Here is a 21,435-nt window from a genome sequence, read left to right as displayed (position 1 = left end):
GACCCCATTCAACTTTTATTCTCAAGGATAATATGACAATCTATGAAATTCTCCTATTGTGGCATCTAACAAAAATTTTGGTCATCTGACTGACTTTCGGCAGTAGAGGTTTAGTCTGGACTTCACTGAGGCAAAGACTGGAATGTGTGTTTACATTGCGAGCAAAATGTCTTCTTGAGGACGGAAGATTTTGTAGAACGATTGAGTGTTTACGAAAAATACCTCGGTTTCCACGTAGACGGGGCCTAACATTGTTTTGGATGAATAGAACTGATTTCATATTTAGGTTCAACTGAAAGTGTGAAAGTGGAGGGTGTTCCCTTAATGGTTCTCATTGTTAACACCGAATCATGAAATTGTTTTAAATATTATTTGTCATGAGAAAAATATTTGGTGGAAGTGAACATGGTTGCCATTAAAATGATTGGATTTTGAGAAAAGAAAATGGACTCAGTGGAATTGGAAAGGGATGTTAGTTGCAAATATTATTTATAATATTATATATACAAATATGTTTTTGCTAGTTTCTCTCTCTCACACCTGCAAGACTATAGGGAACCATGAGGATTTCTAGTTGAAAGCAAAGTCATTGGATACATATTTTAGCCGCAGCGCTAACCAACATTTCATTCATTTTCATGACAGACTGTGCAATTTGAGAATAGATCGGACAAGTTGTGGGCAGGCTTGTAGTCACTTGTCCTGTAAAGGGTTAAACCGCAAAATTGTCTACAGTGGTACCTCGACATACGATGAACGAACAAACAAATTTAAATTAACTTGGATAAATATATACAGACACTCAACGTTTAATGTAACTTCACACAAAACTGAATTCTAATTTTGTTTTAATCTTTTTTACCTTAGTTCTACCAGTTGACCCCACCCTGACGTTCCGCCGGAGTCTTCAAAACGAACGCATCAAGAGTTGTTTTGGAACTTCCCGCTTCCCCGTGTCTGATTACCGAGTATTCCAGATCTTTTCTTTGCAAAACTGCCGATCCATTGTTGTTTACCTTGTATGTAAATGTAGACCAACGTGGAGAAAAAAAACGGGTGGGGAAATGCAAAGTCCGCCCAGTGCTCGTAGATATATTTTATACACGAAAGAGATGCAAAAAAAGACAGTGCCATGGCCACCTGGCTTGGTCGCATCTCAAAATTTTGATCGTATCTCGGGCGAATTATTCGATCGAAATTTTCGTCGTACCACGAGCATGTCGTACCGCGAGGTACCACTGTACTTTTCAATAGCTGTCCTCTTTAGTAACTAATTTGCTGACTAGAGTTAATCAAATTATTCACACACATTATTACCACATTTAATCAAATGATGTTTTTATTAAATAGTCAAAGGTGATCGTGTAGTTACAGAAGGCAATTGATGCTTGTGTGATTCACAAAGATATCAATCAATGTCAACAGTGAAGAAAATTGGTGGATGAATTCCAAAAGAAGGACACACTTCAGACAATCAATAATAATAATGATACAAACTTTTGTTATTTGGCAAGAATGAGTGGTTAGCGTGTTGACCTCACGGTTTTGGGGTTGAGGGTTCAATCCCAGGTGTGTCCTCACTGTGTGGAGTTTGCATGTTCTCACTGGGCATGTGTGGGTTTTCTTTGACTACTCCGGTTTACACCCACATCCCAAAAACAAGCTTACCAGGCTGGTTGAATGGTTGCGATTGGCTGGCCACCAATTCAGGGTGTCCCCCACCTAGTGCCCGTAGTTGGCTGGGATATGCTCCAGCACCCCCTGCGAAGTTTGAGAGGATAAGCGGTTCGGAAAAATGAATGAATGAATATAAAAACATCCAAAAGGGCCACTCATACATCTGTCAGATGAATGTCACATAAAAACACGTGTTTAAAAAAATGATTGAGACATGACATTTCTTGACAATATATTACAAAGATATACATCATTTTACAATAATTTGAGAGACAGGTTTGAGTCAAATTTATCTAACTACAGATTATTCAAAAGTAAAAAAAAAATATAATGGAAAAAGCGGAGTTAAATGATCTCCATGTTTGGTGAATGTCCCCATGTTTTTTTTATCGTTATTCATCCTCATTACGGTTTGCACTGCTGTTTTTATGACCATTTCATTTCCAAATTTGAGCACAATAATTCCTGCTAAAGTTCTTTATATCAGAGCAGATGATCACAAATAATTGTGTGGCTCTTGACAAAACAGCATAACAAAAGGTGATTGCGCCGTACACCTGCGGTCAAAAAAGTTTTGAGACAGCTCACCGCTCAGTTGGATGAGAAAATGTCTCAAATTTTTTGGAGTACGGGCGCAGGTCGGATGAGGTGACGTAACTAGTATGCCTGTCCAGTTTCCACCTGCAGCAGTCCCAAAACACCTGAGTGATCGGAGAGCTTCACCCTGCGCTGGCTGGACAGCCCAACGTTCTTGGCCAGACAATTCATCGCAGCTGGAGAGGAAAACACACGGTATTAAACTTTGAACTCAAAATTTATATAAATGTAGTGATGGTGATAGGTAGTTTTGACTGGCTGGGCTACTTCTATTTTTCCCATTTTTTTCCATTTTATTTATTTATTTAATAAAATATACAAATTTAATTACATACAGAAAATGAGATATGTATTTTTACTGCTTGTTTTTGATTTGTATAATTGCAAAAAACTAAAAAAGTAAAATATAAAAGATCATATTTAATATTTACAGTTCTTTATTTTACAGTCTGCCGTTATAAAGTATTTACTTTTTAGTTTCTTTTAAAAATGCATTTTCAATCATTTAAAACAAAAAAGAAAGGAAAAAATGAGAATAATTACTATTATAATATTTTCATTTGTTTTTGTAAAAACGCAGAGAGACAGTCGACCATTCGCACTCACAATCATACCCCCACCAGCGAGAATCAAGCCCCCGCCTGCCTGCCCCGAAGTCAGGAGAGTAAACTACTACACCATCAGGTGACTATTTTAAATATATATAAACAAATTAACAAAAGTTTAACCAATAGAAAAACTGAGTATGGACAAATTTTAGTTTAACACCATTTCCCAAGTTTGAACAATTAATCATTTATTAAATTATTTTTCCATTAATGTGCTAACCAATTAATTGATTAATGATGGCGGCACTAACTTTGAGCTGTCTGAGTTAAAATTGTAAATATTCTCTAAATTAAAAAAGAAAGTCGTGTTAAATTTGAAATTAATTTTCTATAGAATAATAATTATATTCATCATTATATTAATAAAAAATCCTGATCACTACGGTCAACAATAAAAGCAGATGATTATCTTTGTAAGGAATCCAAAATAAGATAGTCTTCCCTCAATTATAGTGAATTCACTTGCCATTTTTTTCTGCTATTATTGATTTATTTATTTATCTTAAAGTTCATAAAAATGTGAAAATCCATGCTCGATTATCGCGGCCATGTCTGGTCTACATTAACTGCGATATTCGAGGGATTACTGTATTTGCATACATGATTTAATGATCGCTGCTTGACATCCCAGTCAAAATGAAAAATTCTGAAATAAAATTCAAGCAGTTATGACAGTGGGAAAATGTTTGCTCGGACAAAGAGATCAAAAAGAGGTCACAAGAGACCGTCAAGGCCTCGGGAAAGCTGGCACTAATTCTCGCCACATTTATGCCCCTCCCCTGTCGAGATACTGATGGCTTCTCTTTTAAAAAAAAAAATGACGAGAAGGGGAGTGGCGTTGACAGCGCGGTGATGCCACGCGGCGTGTTTGCCTGCGGATAAGGCGCACGTGTCCGTTAGGATGCGTCGAGTACACAAAAAAGGGAAGGTGTCACACTTGGGGAAGAAGAGCATCTATGGGTGGGCAAGGCTGTCACCTCGCAAGGTTTAACGGGGCCTTAGGCGTGAAGCCGTCAGACAGATTTCCACCTTAAACCCCTGCTGAGCAGTCACACCGCGTGTCCGACGTGGAGCCTCGCAAACAGCTATTTTGACAGTGTCTTCTTTAATCTGTCAGGTGCTCTTTGAATTTAGAGCAAGAGTGAAATGCCTGTAGTAAAGTTTGTTTTTGAAGCAAGAAGGCCTCAAACCAAAACCTGGAAAAAGGATCGCCACAAGCGTAACTAGGGATGTCCCCGATCACGTGATCGTAAATTGGGCCTCGTCTTTGATCATGTGATGAGAACTCAGGCGCAACTCCATAATCTTCAGAGGATGGATTTTGGGTAAAAAATATTTTTACAAGGTTTTTTTTCTTCTTTTTTTTGTTTTTTGTGGCCACCTGATGGTGATTCACTCGCCTGACTTTTCTCCAGGTACTCTGGTTTCCTCCCACATTCCAAAGACATGCATGTTAGGCTAATTGGACACTCTAAATTGCCCCTAGGCATGAGTGTGACCGTGAATGGTTGTTTGTCTCCTTGTGCTCTGTGATTGGCTGGCCACCAATTCAGGGTGTCCCCGGCCTCTGGCCCGAAGTCAGCTGGGATAGGCTCCAGCACCCCCCGCGACCATAGTGAGGATAAAGCGGTTCGGAAAATGAACCTACTCTGCATGTTTTTGGGATGTGGGAGGAAACTGGAGTACCAGGAGAAAGCCCACCCTGGGGGAACAATTAAACTCCATACAGTGAGGACTGAGGACTTTTCTTTGTCGGGTCCCTTATTTGTCCGCTAGATGGCAGTGTGAGCTGATTCTATTCTAATCTGCTATTCTATTTCCTGCAGTCAACTCAAAGAGGCTGGTTGAAATTTTTAAATTGCCCCCAGGTATGAGTGCGAGCGTGAATGGTTGTCCGTTTCGTTGTGCCCTGCAATTGGCTGACCACCGAATCAGGGTGTTCGCCACCTGGTGCCCATAGTTAGCTGGGATAGGCTCCAGCACCCCCCACAGCCCTTGTGAGAAGAAGCGCTTCGGAAAATGAATGAATAAGTGTTAAGGCATGGTTGCCCAAACCGGTCCTCAAGGGCCACAGTGGGTGCAGGTTTTCATTCCAACCGACGAAGAAGATACATTTTCAACAAATATGGTATGTTAAAAGTGTAATCAATGGATTGCTGTCAGGTGCTGCTGGTTTCAAAATAAACCTCATTGGTTCAAATATCTGTTCTGGATCAAATGGAACAAAAACCTGCAACCACCATGACCCATTGTGGAATAGTTTGGACACCTCTGTGTTAAGGTCACACTTTCACATACGCATACCTTTCAACCTTGGCCAATTGCTTCCCTTATAATGATTGCAATTCCCCTTATTAAGCGATAAAAAAACATACGCAATGTGACACATATTTACTCACATAGGGTGCACGTAAAAGTCTAAAATTTTAATGGACAGGGTGCCCAATCACTATGCACTAAATTCAAGATTCTGTAAATGTCGCTGTGTGACGCTGACAGCTTGACTGTCTGGGTACATTGCTTGCTGCCACGCTATATTTTTATAGTGAAAACGTGGAAGTGACTGACATGTGCGCATCTCATGCTCAAAGCATGACAACATTAGCAAAACATTTTTGTTTGCTACCAGTGACCGATCCGGAGCCGTATCAGAGACGAAATGGGTCAAACGAGATCGGTTTTACAAAAAAAAAACGTTAAAAAAAAATCCCGTACAAAATTTATGATATGGCATACACAATTGCGTATAAGTTGACAGGTATGGATACCTTACAGCAGGGGTGGACAAGTCCGGTCCTCGAGAGCCCCTATCCAGTCTGTTTTCCATATCTCCCTCCTCTACCACACCTGAATCATCATCAGCAAGCTGTTCAGAAGCTTCATACCGATCCCGATGATTGGATTGAGGTGTGATGGTGGAGGGAGACCTGGAAAACAGACTGGATAGGGGCTCTCGAGGACCGGACTTGGGTCTCAAACTGATTCCGGGAAATTGCCAAAGTGGGTGCAGGTTTTCGTTCCAACCAGTGCCAACAGTTTAACCAATGAGATGTCTTTTAAAAATAGTAGCACCTGACTCCAATTATTTGATCACCCTTGCATAAGGTGTCCTCTTATTTGTTTGGAATGAAAACATTCAACCACTCTGGCCCTTTGAGGACCATTTTAGAGCCCTTCCTTTCAGGGTTGTTTTTTCGATCACAAGCTCGCACAATTCCACATCACACTGGCAAGCAGATGATGAGCAAATTCGATAAATAGACAGAGAGGGAAGAATACATAAGAAGCTTAACGGAGGAAATGTTTTCACAGCTCATCTCTGCACTTGACCAACAATCACCGCAACGCTTTGAAATGCTGTCAACAAACACGCTTTACAGTGAGAAGAGACAAATATCAAGCCAAGCTCGGGCACCTACTTTGCCCATACTGGGTGTACTGGTAGCCCACGGCGGCCATGGCCGGGTCCACGCTGTAGTTGGCGGCGCCATACGTTGGCGGACAGTAGGACTGGGAAGACGGGAGGCTATCCGCCGTCTTAATGGAGGGGTCCGCTGAACGTTGGCTCCCAGGGCCTGACGCCATGTTAGCTGTGGGGGTTTCCAACATGCTGTGAAGCGGCGACACAGAGAAGTCGTGTTGGGGTTGGGAGGAAATGCCGCTTGGGTTACTCAGGATGCTCATCACCTGCAAAAAGGCAGCAGATGAGCTTTGGGTGAGCCTGAATAAGAATTGAATGCACAGGTAACCATGTTAAAGCTGTCAGACTGTTTAACAAAAGAAATGGCTGAATCTTAAGACCAAACGTTTGTATACATGTGCATCTATGTGTATATATATATACAGATATATCAGCAACATTTATTTATTAACTTATTTATTACCTACTTATGTATAAAATTTCTTTTCCTGTGTCTGTATTCTCACCCTCTTGCTACTTTGACTGTGAAATTTCCCAAATACGTGATGAATAAAGTTATCTAATCTAAACATGCTACATGGATGATGAATGTTGGAATACTGCCTTCTGATTGTGATTTTTTTTTGTCAAATAAAAAAATAAAAGTGGAAACGTGAACCTTTTTGTTGTAGTATGTTGGCTGTGACTAGGCATATAATTTGTACAAACTTGTTGAAATAGTTCAAAATTGGCCCAAAAAGTTTTCTGTTTTAATGTGGGTTCTATTATATGTTAGTATTGGGACGTTTTGGGTTAACAAATGACAGTAAAAACATGTTTTTGATGATTTTTTTTTTGCCGGTCTGAACTGAAAAACAATAGGAATTAATGTGCCATTAGCAATGAAGGGTGTTTTTGTAAAATTTTAGTGCAACCAAAAACTATAAAATTGTGCTTGTAGATTTGCAGTTTTTTCTAAATGTCAAAATTAAATGCATAAGATAAAAGGACAAAATTGCACACAAATGTAAAATTTTAAATGTTTGAATAGATTTTGTATACAAAACGGTGTATGTGGAAATATTTTTGACTAAATTAAAAGGATTGCCTCAAATACAGTAAGTATTTCTAGTGTATTTATTACACATAGTATTGGACCAGTTATTTGAAGTCACAGCCACTTGAATTTAATTTTGAGTTCAGCCCTCTCTGAATTTAATGTTTTTCCCCATGTTTAGAGAAGGTCTGATTATTTTATTTTGCGGCAGCTGAGCTTTTATCTAAAGTGAAGCAGAACGTGTTTTTCAGTCAACATCTCACAACCTTCGAGTATGATAGTCTAAATATATACTCCGCTCATCCTTTTTGATCGGTTGACACTGGATTCTGCCACTTGACAGTGTGCCCATTCAAAGGACTTATGCCGCAAATTTTAATAACAGCTGAGACTAATGTTGACATTCAGCTTCCCAGCACACGCTAAAATGTGGGATGGATAGGAAGCAAGATTGTGTTTTTGTTTATTTGACTTTTTTCCGTCTTTGAGCAAAACATGAAATTTACCCCACCGTATGATTTGACTGTAAACAATCGATATGCTATTTTCACATTTTATTTCGTCTTCTCTTTGAATAGGAGTACAGTCTATGTTCTATATATGACATCATAACCTGTGCAATGTTATATTGTTATCGCGAACTGGGGAGCAATGATAATTTTTTCCGAAGGTGTGAATTTTTAAAACGAATTGATTTATTTATTTTTTTGCTGGTCTATTTTCTGGAGTACAAGGGTGGAGTAACGCCTTTTCAGTACATCATTACTATTGTTATGCGTTTTGCGTCTACCCAATGACAATCAAACAGTTGACTGATCCGTGGAATCCTTTGAGGACCTTTTGCGCCTTATTAATTGTAGATTGTGTTTAACATTAAAGGCAGCTCGGTGGCCGAAAGGTTAGCAAGTGGGCCTCACAGTTCTGGGGTCGAGGGTTCAATCCCAGGTTGGTCCTCATTGTGTGGAGTTTGCATGCTCTCATATGCAATAGTAATAATGTCAATACTATATATACACACACACACACACATATACACACACACTCAGACATATATACACACACACACATATACACACACACTCAGACATATATATACACACATACACACACTCAGACATATATATATACACATACATATACACATACATATACACACATATGCACATACATATACACATACATATATACATACATATACACATACATATATACATACATATACACATACATATACACATACACACACATATATACATACATATACACATACATATACACACATATGCACATACATATACACATACATATACACATACATATACACATTCACATATATAACATTTTAAAAAAGATTAATTTATCAAAGTTAAAGCATCTGCTTATTACTCAGTGGCTGCCATTGACGGCGCTAGACACGCGTTCATTCGCTGCCAAGCCTCCCACTTCAAGTGCATTGTACATCTACAAGTGATGAACTGATTGTAATTGACAGTAGAAGGATGACTGGATGCCACCCGATTGGACATCAATCATCATCTTTGAAAGGGCCTTAGTTGGTGACCATCTTGTGTGTTATATTTTTTATATAACTTTTTTTTTACTGGGAAAACGCACTTTGTGGAGTAGCACCACCAATTTCATTATACGCAGCTGTGTATGATGACAATAAAGGCTTTTGATTTGATTTGATCTTGGGGGAGGAGACTTTCACTTGGAAAATAGATGGAGTACAAATTGCACAGCATCGGCGCAGTATTTCTTAGTTCACATCTCGATATTGAAGCTTGCCCTGGTGCCACGCTGCTAAAGTAAATTGTTTTCCACAGTTTTCAATAATCATAATGCTAAATCTTGATGTTGTAGAAAAAAATAAAACAGATCATGTTAAACTTCGCAGTTGATATTTTTCAAGAACAGCTGTCAGACCTAAAAACACATTCTGATTGTGGTTCATTCTGAAGCTCCAAACCCCAATAAGGTTGCGTTGGTCATATCTTTCTGTTACATTTTCCATGTCTTTTCTATTCAAGCAAAAGTTTGAAAAGGGTGCCTTGGAAAACCTATTAAATAACAGCAGGTTTGGCCATCTTTTCACATCCACGCTGTAAATTTGTATATGAGCGAAAGAGAAGGCTGGGGGCGGGGGTAATGTGTGAAGAGCCGAAGAGGCACCCCCGCTCCCCCCCCAGCCCACCTTATCTCAGGCCGACAGTTGTCTGGAAACATGAGCAGAGGCCTGAGCTAGCGAGGCAGGCAGGCAGGCAGGCCTGGGGATATGGATCAAAGAGACACAACCATAGAACCAAAGCAGCTCTGATCCCTCAACACTCAAACCTAGCCTCTCTCTTTCTCTCTCTCTCTCTCTCTCACTCTCTAACCGCCATTCCAGTGCAGGCTACTAAATCTTTTTCTCACAACAAATTCGAGAGAGAGAAATGAGCTCTTCTCCTTTTTTCCCTCCCTTGTGTAACGCATTGACGTTTTTAGGCCACTATAGGAAACCATCATGTCACCTTCAGTGACCCGGTTTGAAAACGATAGATTCAAATCATATGCCGTTTTTTTGGGGGGGGGGGGGACTTGAGTAGCAATTTTAATATTGTAAAGGTTTAAAAAATGTTTACTTGCAGAGGATTGTAGTCTTTTTTCCCTCATCTGTGCTTCAGTTTGGCAGGAGTCTCCACAGCATTTATATGAAGAGGAGGCTCAAATGAAGTGTGATATATACTTTAAATACAAAAAGGGGGTTTCAAATTGTGCTTATTGCCTGTCAGGTGTGCAGGATGTCCATGTCTTTTGTGCCATTCTGAAAAGGAATCAGTGCTGTGACACTATCTTAGACGCTTAAGAACGCGTGGTTGGATGAAGCGCAGTTTCAACTCGACTGACAGATGAATAGTCAGGGAATGCAAATGAAAGGGTGTTATTGATTTCTCCCACATGAAACTTCCATGTTAAAGCCTTCATTCATAAAGACTAAGCTTGCAAGTATGCTCACGATATGAACAACATGGAATTTTACAGGTAGGGGAGTCGGATTTTTCACTTTTTCACATCTTAGAAGAATCATTCATTCATAATAGGGAACCTTAATATCCTGGTTTAGATTTCACATTCTTTTTGCTTTTCAAATCTTTTTTTAAACAGCGATTCATTCTCAATCAAAGACAGGCTAACGCTTTGTGACAATCATCCCCATGATGGGGATTGGTTGTCACACACTGTAGGGCGTTGATTGTCACTTTTAACTTAAATAGGATTTTTTTTTCAAAAATGGTGACAACTACTGAAAGAAATTTGTGAGTTATTAATTAATTATCTTTATAAAAATGAAACATTGAGGAAAATACTTTTAACATTACATTTTAATTAGAGCAGGCTTTCAAAAAAAAAGAAAAACCTTTGCAACCAACCCACTACTCCTTTCTTGGGCTAAAAGAAATAAGCTAACTGCTACTTTTATTGCTAAAAATCCATCAACTGTTTAATTTAAAAAAGGTATAAATAAGGAAGGAAAAGATCAATCCAGAACTTAAAATTTTGAGGAAAAAATACTCGGAAAAAACTAAAATGTGCATGTTATTTTTCTGGGCACAAGTCAAATCCAATATTGCAAAACACTGCCCACTTCTGCTCGAGTTATGAGTGTTACAACCAAAACCTGTCATGTATTGCCTTCCGCTGCAAATGAACCCAGGAGCGGCAAACAGAAAAATGAGAGGGAAGTTCTGGTGCGCAAATTAGGATTTTACTGAAATCATAACCACACAAATAAACTTTGACAAAGTTAACAAAATAAAAACTAAACAGGGGAGACGCACACTGACAAAGAGGCAAACATCACTTAAACAGGAAACAATACTCCCACCAAGACATAGCAAAACACGGGGTTTAAATACACAGGCAGGAGTAGATGACAAATCACAAACACCTTGGTCACGCAAGGGAAGGGGAGTCAAGAGGGACACATCAGGCAAAACGCATACAAATCACACAAACAAGACACAAGGAAAAAAAACACTCATCCACCAACCCCAAATAACGTGACAAAACCCTTGGGACAACAAACCATGTTCTCCCCTACATATCTTAAAATGAAATGCCAAAAATAACAAAACAAAATAAAAATTAATGAACACCATATAGCAGGGGTCGGGAACCTTTTTGACAGAGAGAGCCATAAACAATTCATACTTTCAAATAGTATGCCTTAAGAGCCATACACAGAATTTAAAAGTAAACTTACATGAAAATATGTGCATTTTTAAATTCATTTCACAATTTTTAAGGTAGAAAAAGTCTCCTATTGGTGCATTTGGGAATCAACTCTCACTGACAGTTTCCATATTTTTAACTCACAGGTTAGCTGAGAGCCATATCCACCCATCAAAAGAGCCACATATGGCTCCCGAGCCATAGGTTCCCTACCCCTGCCATATAGCATTGCCTAATCATAAAAAAAACCTTTGAATAATTTTGGATGCTGACTCAAAATTTGTGAAACCCGGAGTAAACCATTTGTTTTAGTACCTCAACATTTGGTTGATTATCACCAACTTTTCTGTAAATTCCAATAAATTTAAAGAATTATTTGTGAAGAGAGGTCTTCTGAACCATGAACTTAATTTTACCCTCTGAAAAACCTAATAGCCAAGTCTAATGCAAGGAGTCAAATCTATTTGCACGTAAACCAATAACCATAACAATGTACAGTATATAAAGCAACCCCTCTGTATGGTAATCCCATGTGTAAACCAAAGCTGTGTTCTTTAGGGAGAGAGATTTGACTAAATGAAGGGAGCCATGTCTCTAGATATATATGCGCTGTTCTTTTTGTAGTATTAAGCCCTTACAAAACGATTAAACACGTGCTGTAGAGACACCTCTGTTATCCCCAACTCTCCCGCAACAACAGCAAATCCTTTTTTGTCAGAAATCCTCACCTCGCCTGTCTTGTCATGTGAAAACGGAAGAAAAACATAGATAAAAACTGCAAATCTAATAAGCCGATGGTGGGGGTAATTATTAAAGGATTGCCGGGTTGTTTTCTGATTGCGGCCAGGTTTTGTTAGCATCCTAGTGCAACATGTCCAACAAATGTCACTGAAATGTTGTTGAGCAGAAACATTATGAAGATGCCATTTCTTTAAAAATTGCTTTCACAGTGGTCAATGATTTCCATTTTGTCATTTCCAATTGATTTTGGGGTGTTTGTGGCTCACTTGCTGATGATTTTGAAACATTTCTTGGTGCAAACAGGACAATTTTGGGTCATATCTATTGATCTCGGGTTGCTTCCTGTGGATTTTGGAAATTCCTTGAATTGAATTGAATGCTTTTATTGTCATTATACAAGTATAATGAGATTTAAAGATTCTGAGATTCTTGTTCACATCTTTTTGATTTCGGGGATTTCCTGTGGATTTTGGAGCTTTTTCAGGTCACTTTCTCTTGATTTTTGGGCATTTCTGGGTAACTTTCTGTTAATTTTGGTGTTTTTCCTGGTTTGTGTTGGGGAAATTCGAGGTCACTTCCTATTGGTTTTAAGGCATTTGTGGGTCACTTGATTTTGATTTTGGAACATTTCTTTTCGTGACGGAACAATATTGGGTAATATCTATTGACCGGAACAATATTCTAATTATATTACAAACAATAGTCTAATTCAATGTCACTAATTTCATTATACGCAGCTGTTGTATAATGACAATAAAGGCTTATTATTGTAATTTTATTCGGTAATATCTATTGACATTGGGTTGCTTCCTGTAAATTTTGGGGCATTCCTGGGTCACATTCTAATATCAGGACATTTCCTGTAGATTTTGGGGCTTCTCTCGGTTCCCTTTCTCTTGATTTTGGGCCATTTCTGGGTCAATTCCAATTCATTGTGGGTCACTTTTTCCTCCTTTTTTCTTCTTCCATTAATTTTGTGTCTTTCCTTCTAGATCTTGGGGAAATTCTAGGTCAATTCCTATTGGTTTTAAGGCATTTGTGAGTCACTTGCTGTTGTATTTGGGTTCATTACCAGGGGACTGTCACTTTATTTGTTGGTTAAGAAAATTATGACTGACAATAGATATTTTTGATGGGGGCCCCAATGGGGATTTCCTTTGTGTGTGGGACTTAGTCGAAAGTTGGTTGGAGTGAGTAAAGGATTTCTTGATTAGTGACAACGAGGGGTGAATGAGCTTCCGCACGTATGTCAGCGTCAGGTTGAATGGGCCTTTGGAAGTGAGTGGTTCACTTTTTTTTTTCTTTTAAAAAACAGCCACATTGTCACATCATTTCCACATTATGAAAGATTTACCTGCGGGGGAAGCCCAGTGTTGACCGGGTTGACATGGCTGTTCGGTGCGGATGTCATAAAGGTGTCGGAGTAGCCAGAAAAGCTGTGACGATTTGCAGCTAGACCATAGGTGGAACTGCTGTCAGTACTGGACAGACTAGTCTGGTGCATAGTGGACGGAGGTAGCGGTTGGGGCCGGTGAAGTGTACCGCCACCATCTGAACAGATCAACAACAGCTTTGATTATTAAATATACAAAACATTTCGAATTATAGTACATGTTATGAAATCAAAAGGAAGTACAAAATATTATTTCAATTGAGAATCAATAACTTGAGAATGTTTGCTAATATCAACATTTTTGAAAGTGACGAGAACAAGACTGGGTATTTTAGCAAAAAAAAAAAAGAATTTGAGCCTCGTTTTCCTTTCACAAGCCGCACAATTTGATGTAGTGTGTTGGATCTGCTCCTGAGTTTGACATCTGTTCTTTAAATGGTGATAATACAGAGTATCGTAGGATAATGAAATGTGATATGCGATATCAAATATTTCCCTAATCACAATGACTCATAACTGTTGATATTTACAAACTTCAATTAATCACTGATTATGTTCTTGCTCAGAAAAGGATACATTCTTAGATACATTATGACCGAACGATTATTACGGTTTGAGCACAATTTTTAGTTGCTTCACAGAATCTTAAATCAGGATTCATTCCAGCTTGCTAGCCATTCCCAATACTGACTTTTTGACTTTCAACTAATGTGATTTTGTTTCCAAGATATTTTTCCCAATTACAATCCGTTACTAATCCGATAACAATTTTTAGACCAGTAAAAATACTATTGCCACTTGGTATGAGAGTTAGCGTGAGTGGTTCTCCGTCTCATTATGCCCTCCAATTGGCTGGCCACCAGTTCACGGTGTCTCCTCCTTCAGGGTTTCCATAGTTGGCTGGGATAGGCTCTAGTCTAGCACCTCTACTTCTGACACTATGCTGTACTTTACTTTTAAAGAGCACACCACCAGGTTCCAATAAATGAGGGGTGTTCCCCATAAAATACATCTTCATTTGTGTTGCTCTTAATGAAGTCTTTTTTAATCTCCTAATTTTTCGGTAGTTTTAAGAATGCCCATATTTCTGTGCCAGAAATTGTGCACATTAATGGCATTGTGGCATTGGTCCTTGCTAAAATGGAAAATCAACTGATTTTTATAGTGTCAGAGTCGACCCAAAATGCATTATACCCACCAAGAACAAAAAAAACAGCACAGATTTGTTCTCAGCTTGTTTACACTTATTTTCAAATGGATTTTCTGTATTTAAAGCAAAATCATCAGAATTATATTACACCACCTGTTGCACTGGTTGATACTTAAATGTTTTTCTATTAATTCCAAAATTCCATTTTTGGCTCTGTTCCTATCAATAGTTTCTAAAAAAAAAAAAAAAGAGGTAGTTCTACTCAGCGGACATGTTTGCTTTAAAACAGCCACAATTCATGATGTTCATGATGACTGTATCGTTTCCCGTCTTGTGACCAAATCCCATGCTCAAAAAAAAAAGCTGTATCGGACGCCAAAACCAATATCTGAGTTCTGAGACATCACTAGTTAATTTCTAGATAATAACATTTGCTGCTCTACCTTGTGACAAAATATTGCTCGGGAAGCTGGAGTCTGTCAGTTGGTATGTGGGAAGTGTTGGCATCCCTGCAGGGGGATATCCACTAGGCAACAAATGGTTGAATGCAGTTAGCTGATTGGCTCCTGCTTGCTTTCGCCATCTGGCCCTGCGATTGCTGAACCAGACCTGTAACATCAAATGCAATAACCGTACATTAACAGTGTTATCCAAGGATATTGTGATTGCAAGACGGACACAAATAGTTTTACCTGCACTCGCGCCTCAGTCAGTTTGGTCATCTGGGCCAGCTCCTCTCTCGTGTAAATATCAGGGTAGTGGGTTCTTTCAAAAGCTTTCTCCAATTCTTCCAGCTGCTCGGCCGTAAACGTGGTCCGACTCCTGCGCTGCTTCCTCTTGAGGGGGAGATCCGGCTCTGACTCCACATCTGACACTACATCCATTCGAGCGCCTGTTTAGACAAGACAAGCTCATGGTCACTTTCTGCCTCATTTTCTAATTGCATTCAGAAATCTAGCGATGCTTTGAATCTTTTTACTCTACATCCATTTTTAAATGTACTGCATAAGCAAGTCTTGGGTTGGAACCACACACAAAGACTTCTTTACATCATAATTACTGGGTGTGCTAATTTCATTCAGCTTAAATCAATCACTTCCTAGCCATCCCATTTCATCTGGTGCTCCCCAAATCTCTATCATTAGGGCTTGTCCATTATTGCTCACAAAATCTAAAATAGTAGAGAGTAGAACAGTGGTTCTCATTCTAGTATTAGTGAGGCTCGCGCATTATTTGCTCTGAGGATTTTGTGTTTTGTCTATAGCGCTGTCTAATATTTCATTTATTTCTGGTGGTGTTTTACTACTTGGTTGTGGCTTTAAACTCCTATGACCTGGCGTCCACGTGTGGACATCACATTTTTTGGTTATCAAGACTTCAACGTTAAATTACAAGGGCCTGCCGTCAACTTATGACAGGGGTGTCAAACTCATTTTTTGTCGAGGGCCACGTCGTAGTTTCGATTTGATCCTGAGGGCGTTATGTCTTCCAACTAGGCTGCCAAAATTAATTGATTAATGAATTAATCTAGATCTTCATTTGAATTTGATCACAAAACAGAAGGTCGCCACTCATCAGTTACCTTCTCGGGCCGCACAAAATGATGCGGTGGGCCAGATTTGGCCCATGGGCCGCCAGTTTGACACCAGTGACTTGTGATGTGGATATCATTTTTCTCAGAAACTACATCATGTAAAAGGATAATTCTTTGTTTATACACTCATCAGGTCCCAATTAGCCTAAATATCAAAGAGAAAATAAAAATGCATGCCTTGCAATAGTCTAGGTCTTAGGAGGTTAAAGTAACAGAGTGAAATTAAAATATAGTAATATGTATTCTGTCTTTCTCAAAACCTGCTGTAAAGAGAAGGCTAACCAACAAGCACAACTAATTACAGCAAAAATGAAAGATGGATTTTTTTCCCCTCTTGGACACTTCAATCCCTTTTGGGGGGAATCTTTGATGCGGCCCAGACTCACCCAAACTCTAATTCCAGCGGCTAATGGATGAATTGAATTTGACACCCCTGTTAAAACGGGTTCGGGGAAAGTTAAAATATACAGAGGCCCCTGTTTTTATTTGCTGTCTAAATCTAGAATCTGCTCTAGGAAAGTAGCATTTTAGATCAGGTTTTGATACATTTGAAGTTTAGTATGGGAGTGCACACTGCGGATATACTTTATTTGAATCGTAAATATAAGTGTGTGCTTATGACTGGTGTCATTAAATACATTATAACACTTTTGATGCACGGTTGACATTGTTTCAATGCTTTTGGGTTACGACACTGAATGGCATCTGTAATAAGCATTCATTCATGTTCATTACAGGTGTTATGTCAAAGTCTTATGTCACTGTCATTAGAAAGATTCAAATAAAGTACTATTAGCAAGTAGTTTGCACCCAAATCATAGGCTTTATTCCGTTTCGTTTATAGAAATAGTCACAATCATGGTGGTACTGCAGTACAACCATTGGTTTTTACACTGTTTCTGCAAACACACCAGTATGAGCATCGTGTTGCCACACCACTGGAACGAGAAGGTTATCGGGCCATGTCGCAAAATTAACTAGATTCAACTATAAACAGTACATGTTTTGAATTGCACAGAAAAAAAATACAATATCTAATTGCGAAGGGTGTGTATGTGAAATCATTAGCGAGAAAGTTAAACACCAATGGAATAGAAGTTCTCATCTCATTTTCTGAACCGCTTTATCCTCATTAGGGTCGTGGGGGGGTGCTGGAGCCAATCCCAGGTGTCTCCAGGCCAGAGGCGGGGGACACCCTGAATCGGTGACCAGCCAATAGCAGGGCACAAGGAGACAAACAACCATCCATGCTCAGATCCATACCTAGGGGCATTTTAGAGTGTCCAATCATCCTACCATGCATGTTTTTGGAATGTGGGAGGAAACCAGAGTACCCGGAGGAAACGCACACAGGCCAGGGGAGAACCTGCAAACTCCACACAGATGGACAAGACCTGGATTTGAACCCAGGACCCCAGAGCTGTGAGTCTGACGTTCTAACCACCCCACCGGGCCGCCCCGGAATAGAAGTTAAATACAATAAACAGGGATAACGGCAATGAGAGGCTATGGCCAAAATAATTTATTTAAGGAATGATAAGAAGAAAAAAATCAAACACACCAATCATTCAAAGAGCGCTATAGTTTTTCTGATGCACGTTTACCACAATCCACAATGAAGCGTTCAGACAGCCAATTCTGTCACCATCAAGATCATCCTTTTGGTTCACTCGCTATTACAAACTCTATTGTCATATAGAGTACAAAGCATAAAGTTTGACACCCTAGTCCTTGTGGATGAGCGTAGGAGAAGGGGGTGGGGGTCCTCTTTTCAAATTATAATAAGAAGCAGAGATTATCGTGAGAATGACGCTCAGAGCCGATCGACGGGCTCAACCTATGCTAGGTCTTATTAGGAAGCGCTTTGCACTTTCACACACATGTTGCAAAAATACGCTGCAGCAGAATAACAATGGTGTGAACAAGCACACTGAGAATATGATTATTACAGCGTTCATTTTTATTCAAATCCCTGCTATTGTGTGCATGGACTCAACTTGCAGTGGAAAAAAGGAGAAAATGTAATTTATGAGGCAGTGCAAATTCCAGCCAAAGCCCTTTATTCATTGTTTTTCTAAAATGGCGCAATGTGATTAGCAAATGACGATAACAATAATTCAATTTTGATGTAAGAGTTAACATCAAATTAATTTGAATTTATGTAATTAGATGAAGGTTGAATGGGACAGAGAAGGCTTCATTCCTCTGTGGCAACAGCTTTTCTGGTTAATCTTTCCTTATATGGTAAGAACTTTAAAAAAATTACATTAAAAAAAAGAAACATGATGTCATGCACAAAAGTCCAAAATTGAAGCTATTGTTTTGAATTTTCTCTTTATATTATCATTTTTTGCTTAGAGAAACATAACATTTGTGAATTAATGTATACTGGCATTCAAATATAAATCCATTTTCAATGCTTTTTTATTTGGTGGCCTTCATAAAAAAACCCATTCTTTCTACAGGAGAGAAGTCAAATTATTTAGTCATTATTTTTAAAATTTGGTCTCTCAACTGGATCTTTTTTTTGATATGCACAAAGAAAGTTCTGATATTCTATCTCACTTCTAAAGCAATACATAGACATCTAGAAATGGATCGTTTGCAAGCCTTTTCATAATAATAATAATAATAATCGGACATGGGCTTTGTCATCATCATTGACTCGACAAAAGCCTAATTGTCATCATACTCCGCTGCGTATGACGAAATTGGTAACATTACACAAGCCATATTTTAAGAAAGCTGCTGTCAAAAACTACATTATTGTGTGACCACTGAGATTAAATTGTTATGTGGATCGAAAATAAACAGGGAGTTGCTTCCACGCAACAAGAAGTAATCTGTGATTGCCCCAACATCAATAGTTCGTGAGACAAAATGAATGAGAAATGACCTGGAAAATGGCCCAAATTAATAGGAAGTGATCCAAATTGAACAAGAAGTGTTCTGAAAATACCCAAAATAAAAAGGAAGTGCTCCAGTACACCAAAATTAAGGGTGTTTTAGGGGGATTAATCAGGAGGAATTTTCTAAAAATCACATCACCCTGTGTGGAGTTTGCATGTTCTCTCCGGGCCTGCATGGCTTTCCTCTGGGTACTTCGGTTTCCTCCCACATTCCAAAAACATGCATGGTAGGCTGATTGGACACTTTAAATTGCCCCTAGGTATGAATCTGAGCGTGGATGGTTGTTTGTCTCCCTGTGCCCTGCGATTGGATGGCCACCGATTCAGGGTGTCCTCTGCCCCTGGCCCGGAGTCAGCTGGGATAGGCTCCAGCACCCCCCGTGACCCTAATGAGGATAAAGCGGTTCAGAAAATGAGATGAGAGATGTATTGGCCAATTATCCTCCTTTTAACCCTTTTGGGCTTTTTATTTGAAGATCCATGAGAAGACTGGGTTATCGGTAGTTAATAGCTGAGGATCGCTGTCACAGTTTTGGAGCCTCTTTAGGACACCTCTCGGGCGTCAGGTGCCATGGCTGTACTTAAAAAGCGAATGTCCCCCAAGCTTTCAGTATTAATAGCGGACACACCTCAGGGGGTTGTCGGCCATAAAGGCCTCAAGCAAACACTCCGCAGGACCTCGGAGAACTCTTGACTACCGACTCAGTGGTGCAAGAGGGCATGTTTTAAGAAGAATGGGGTCAGGCAATAACAATGAATTACACAAAATCCAAATGGAGTTGACATAGTTTCAATTGTGATTGGCTGCGTTCAAATGATTTATACTTTGTGATGGTTACCGTATTTTTCGGATTATAAATCGCAGTTTTTTTTTCATAGTTTGGCCGGAGGTGCGATTTATGCTCTGGTGCGATTTGTGTGAAAATATTACCACATTATATCATTTCAAATGTTATTTTCAAATAGTGAAATATGCAGCCGAAAATGGTAATCGAGCAGCAGAACGAAATGTTGGAGTTAGCGGGAAACTTGTAAGGGACCAGCGAAAAGGGGAGGTTCCTCTTACTGAAATGAAGAAAACAAAAAAAGCTAAATTGCGTCTACCTCCCGAGTTGGGGGAGTTGTTTAAAAGTGACACCAAGGATGAAGATTTCATTGGATTTAGTGATTTGGAGTGAAACTGATAGTTTGGTAAACTTGTTAGCATGTTCTTTATGCTAGAGTTATCTGAATAACTCTAAATATATTATGTTGTTACTGACATCACCAGGCATGTCAGTCCTGTAACGTTAGTATACCGTACGCTTATTCAGCCTGTTTTTCTCTATTTTATTTTAATTTTAAATTGCCTTTCAAGATGTCATGTATGTTTTTGGTGTTGGATTTTATCAACTAAATTTCTCCCAAAAATGCGACTTATACTCCAATGCAACTCTATGTTTTTTTCCACACTACATACAAAATATCATTTTGCCGTGAGCCGCATGCGGCTCGAGAGCCACATGTTCACCACCCTTGCTCTATGAGTTGGGCTAACATCGATTGAGTCAAGCCACTGCTAACTTTGAAATAGATGTCCACTCTAGTGACCACTGTCCCCGAAAGAGCTAATCAGGTGAGAAATAATTCAGCTTCTTGGGATTTTTCTGCCGTGCCTTATCAATATTTGACTCACAAATTTCCATGCTTTCAAGTGAGGCCAAAGTGGTGTAATTTATTCCCACAAAGCATTCCTTCCACTTGGCACTAAAAGTCTCTCCATCAACAAAACCTGTGCCGCGTTGCTTTCATTGTTTCACTTCAGCATTGTTCCTGCCTTTGTGTCAATGTGCCTCTATTTAGACCCAACACATGAAGCAAAACTCTAGCGTAAGCACCGCTGCGCAGATTTACGGTGATGAGTTAATACGTGCCAACAGATTTAGGAACTTTGGTGGGGCGGAAAGATATTCCGAAAATACCAACTTTTGCGGCCTCGCTCACACAACACACCAGTTTCCTTAAAAGATGTGTGCACAAAAGGATATACCGTATATTATGTTTAAGTGGCATTGAACTAAATCCGGCCCACACAAAGATGCTGGCTTGTTGTGG

General features: G+C 39.2%; 1 protein-coding gene across 2 annotated transcripts in view; it reads right to left on the bottom strand.

Moving 5' to 3' along the window:
* Window positions 1-1,316: 1,316 nt before the first annotated feature.
* Window positions 1,317-21,435, bottom strand: part of LOC144075126 (paired box protein Pax-7-like) — a 39,539-nt gene continuing 19,420 nt past the window's right edge. For both annotated transcript variants that reach the window (XM_077601902.1, XM_077601911.1), the window contains exons 5-9: window positions 15,531-15,730; window positions 15,282-15,447; window positions 13,650-13,846; window positions 6,302-6,569; window positions 1,317-2,450 (exon numbers count right to left, since the gene is read on the bottom strand). In XM_077601902.1, coding sequence (XP_077458028.1) covers window positions 2,335-2,450; window positions 6,302-6,569; window positions 13,650-13,846; window positions 15,282-15,447; window positions 15,531-15,730 — 947 coding nt within the window. In that variant the 3' untranslated portion in view covers window positions 1,317-2,334. The remainder of the gene's footprint in view (window positions 2,451-6,301; window positions 6,570-13,649; window positions 13,847-15,281; window positions 15,448-15,530; window positions 15,731-21,435) is intronic.

Source organism: Stigmatopora argus, chromosome 1 (assembly GCF_051989625.1).
Source record: "Stigmatopora argus isolate UIUO_Sarg chromosome 1, RoL_Sarg_1.0, whole genome shotgun sequence".
NCBI classification, from domain to species: Eukaryota; Metazoa; Chordata; class Actinopteri; order Syngnathiformes; family Syngnathidae; genus Stigmatopora; species Stigmatopora argus.
This window is presented reverse-complemented; position numbering and strand designations above follow the sequence as displayed.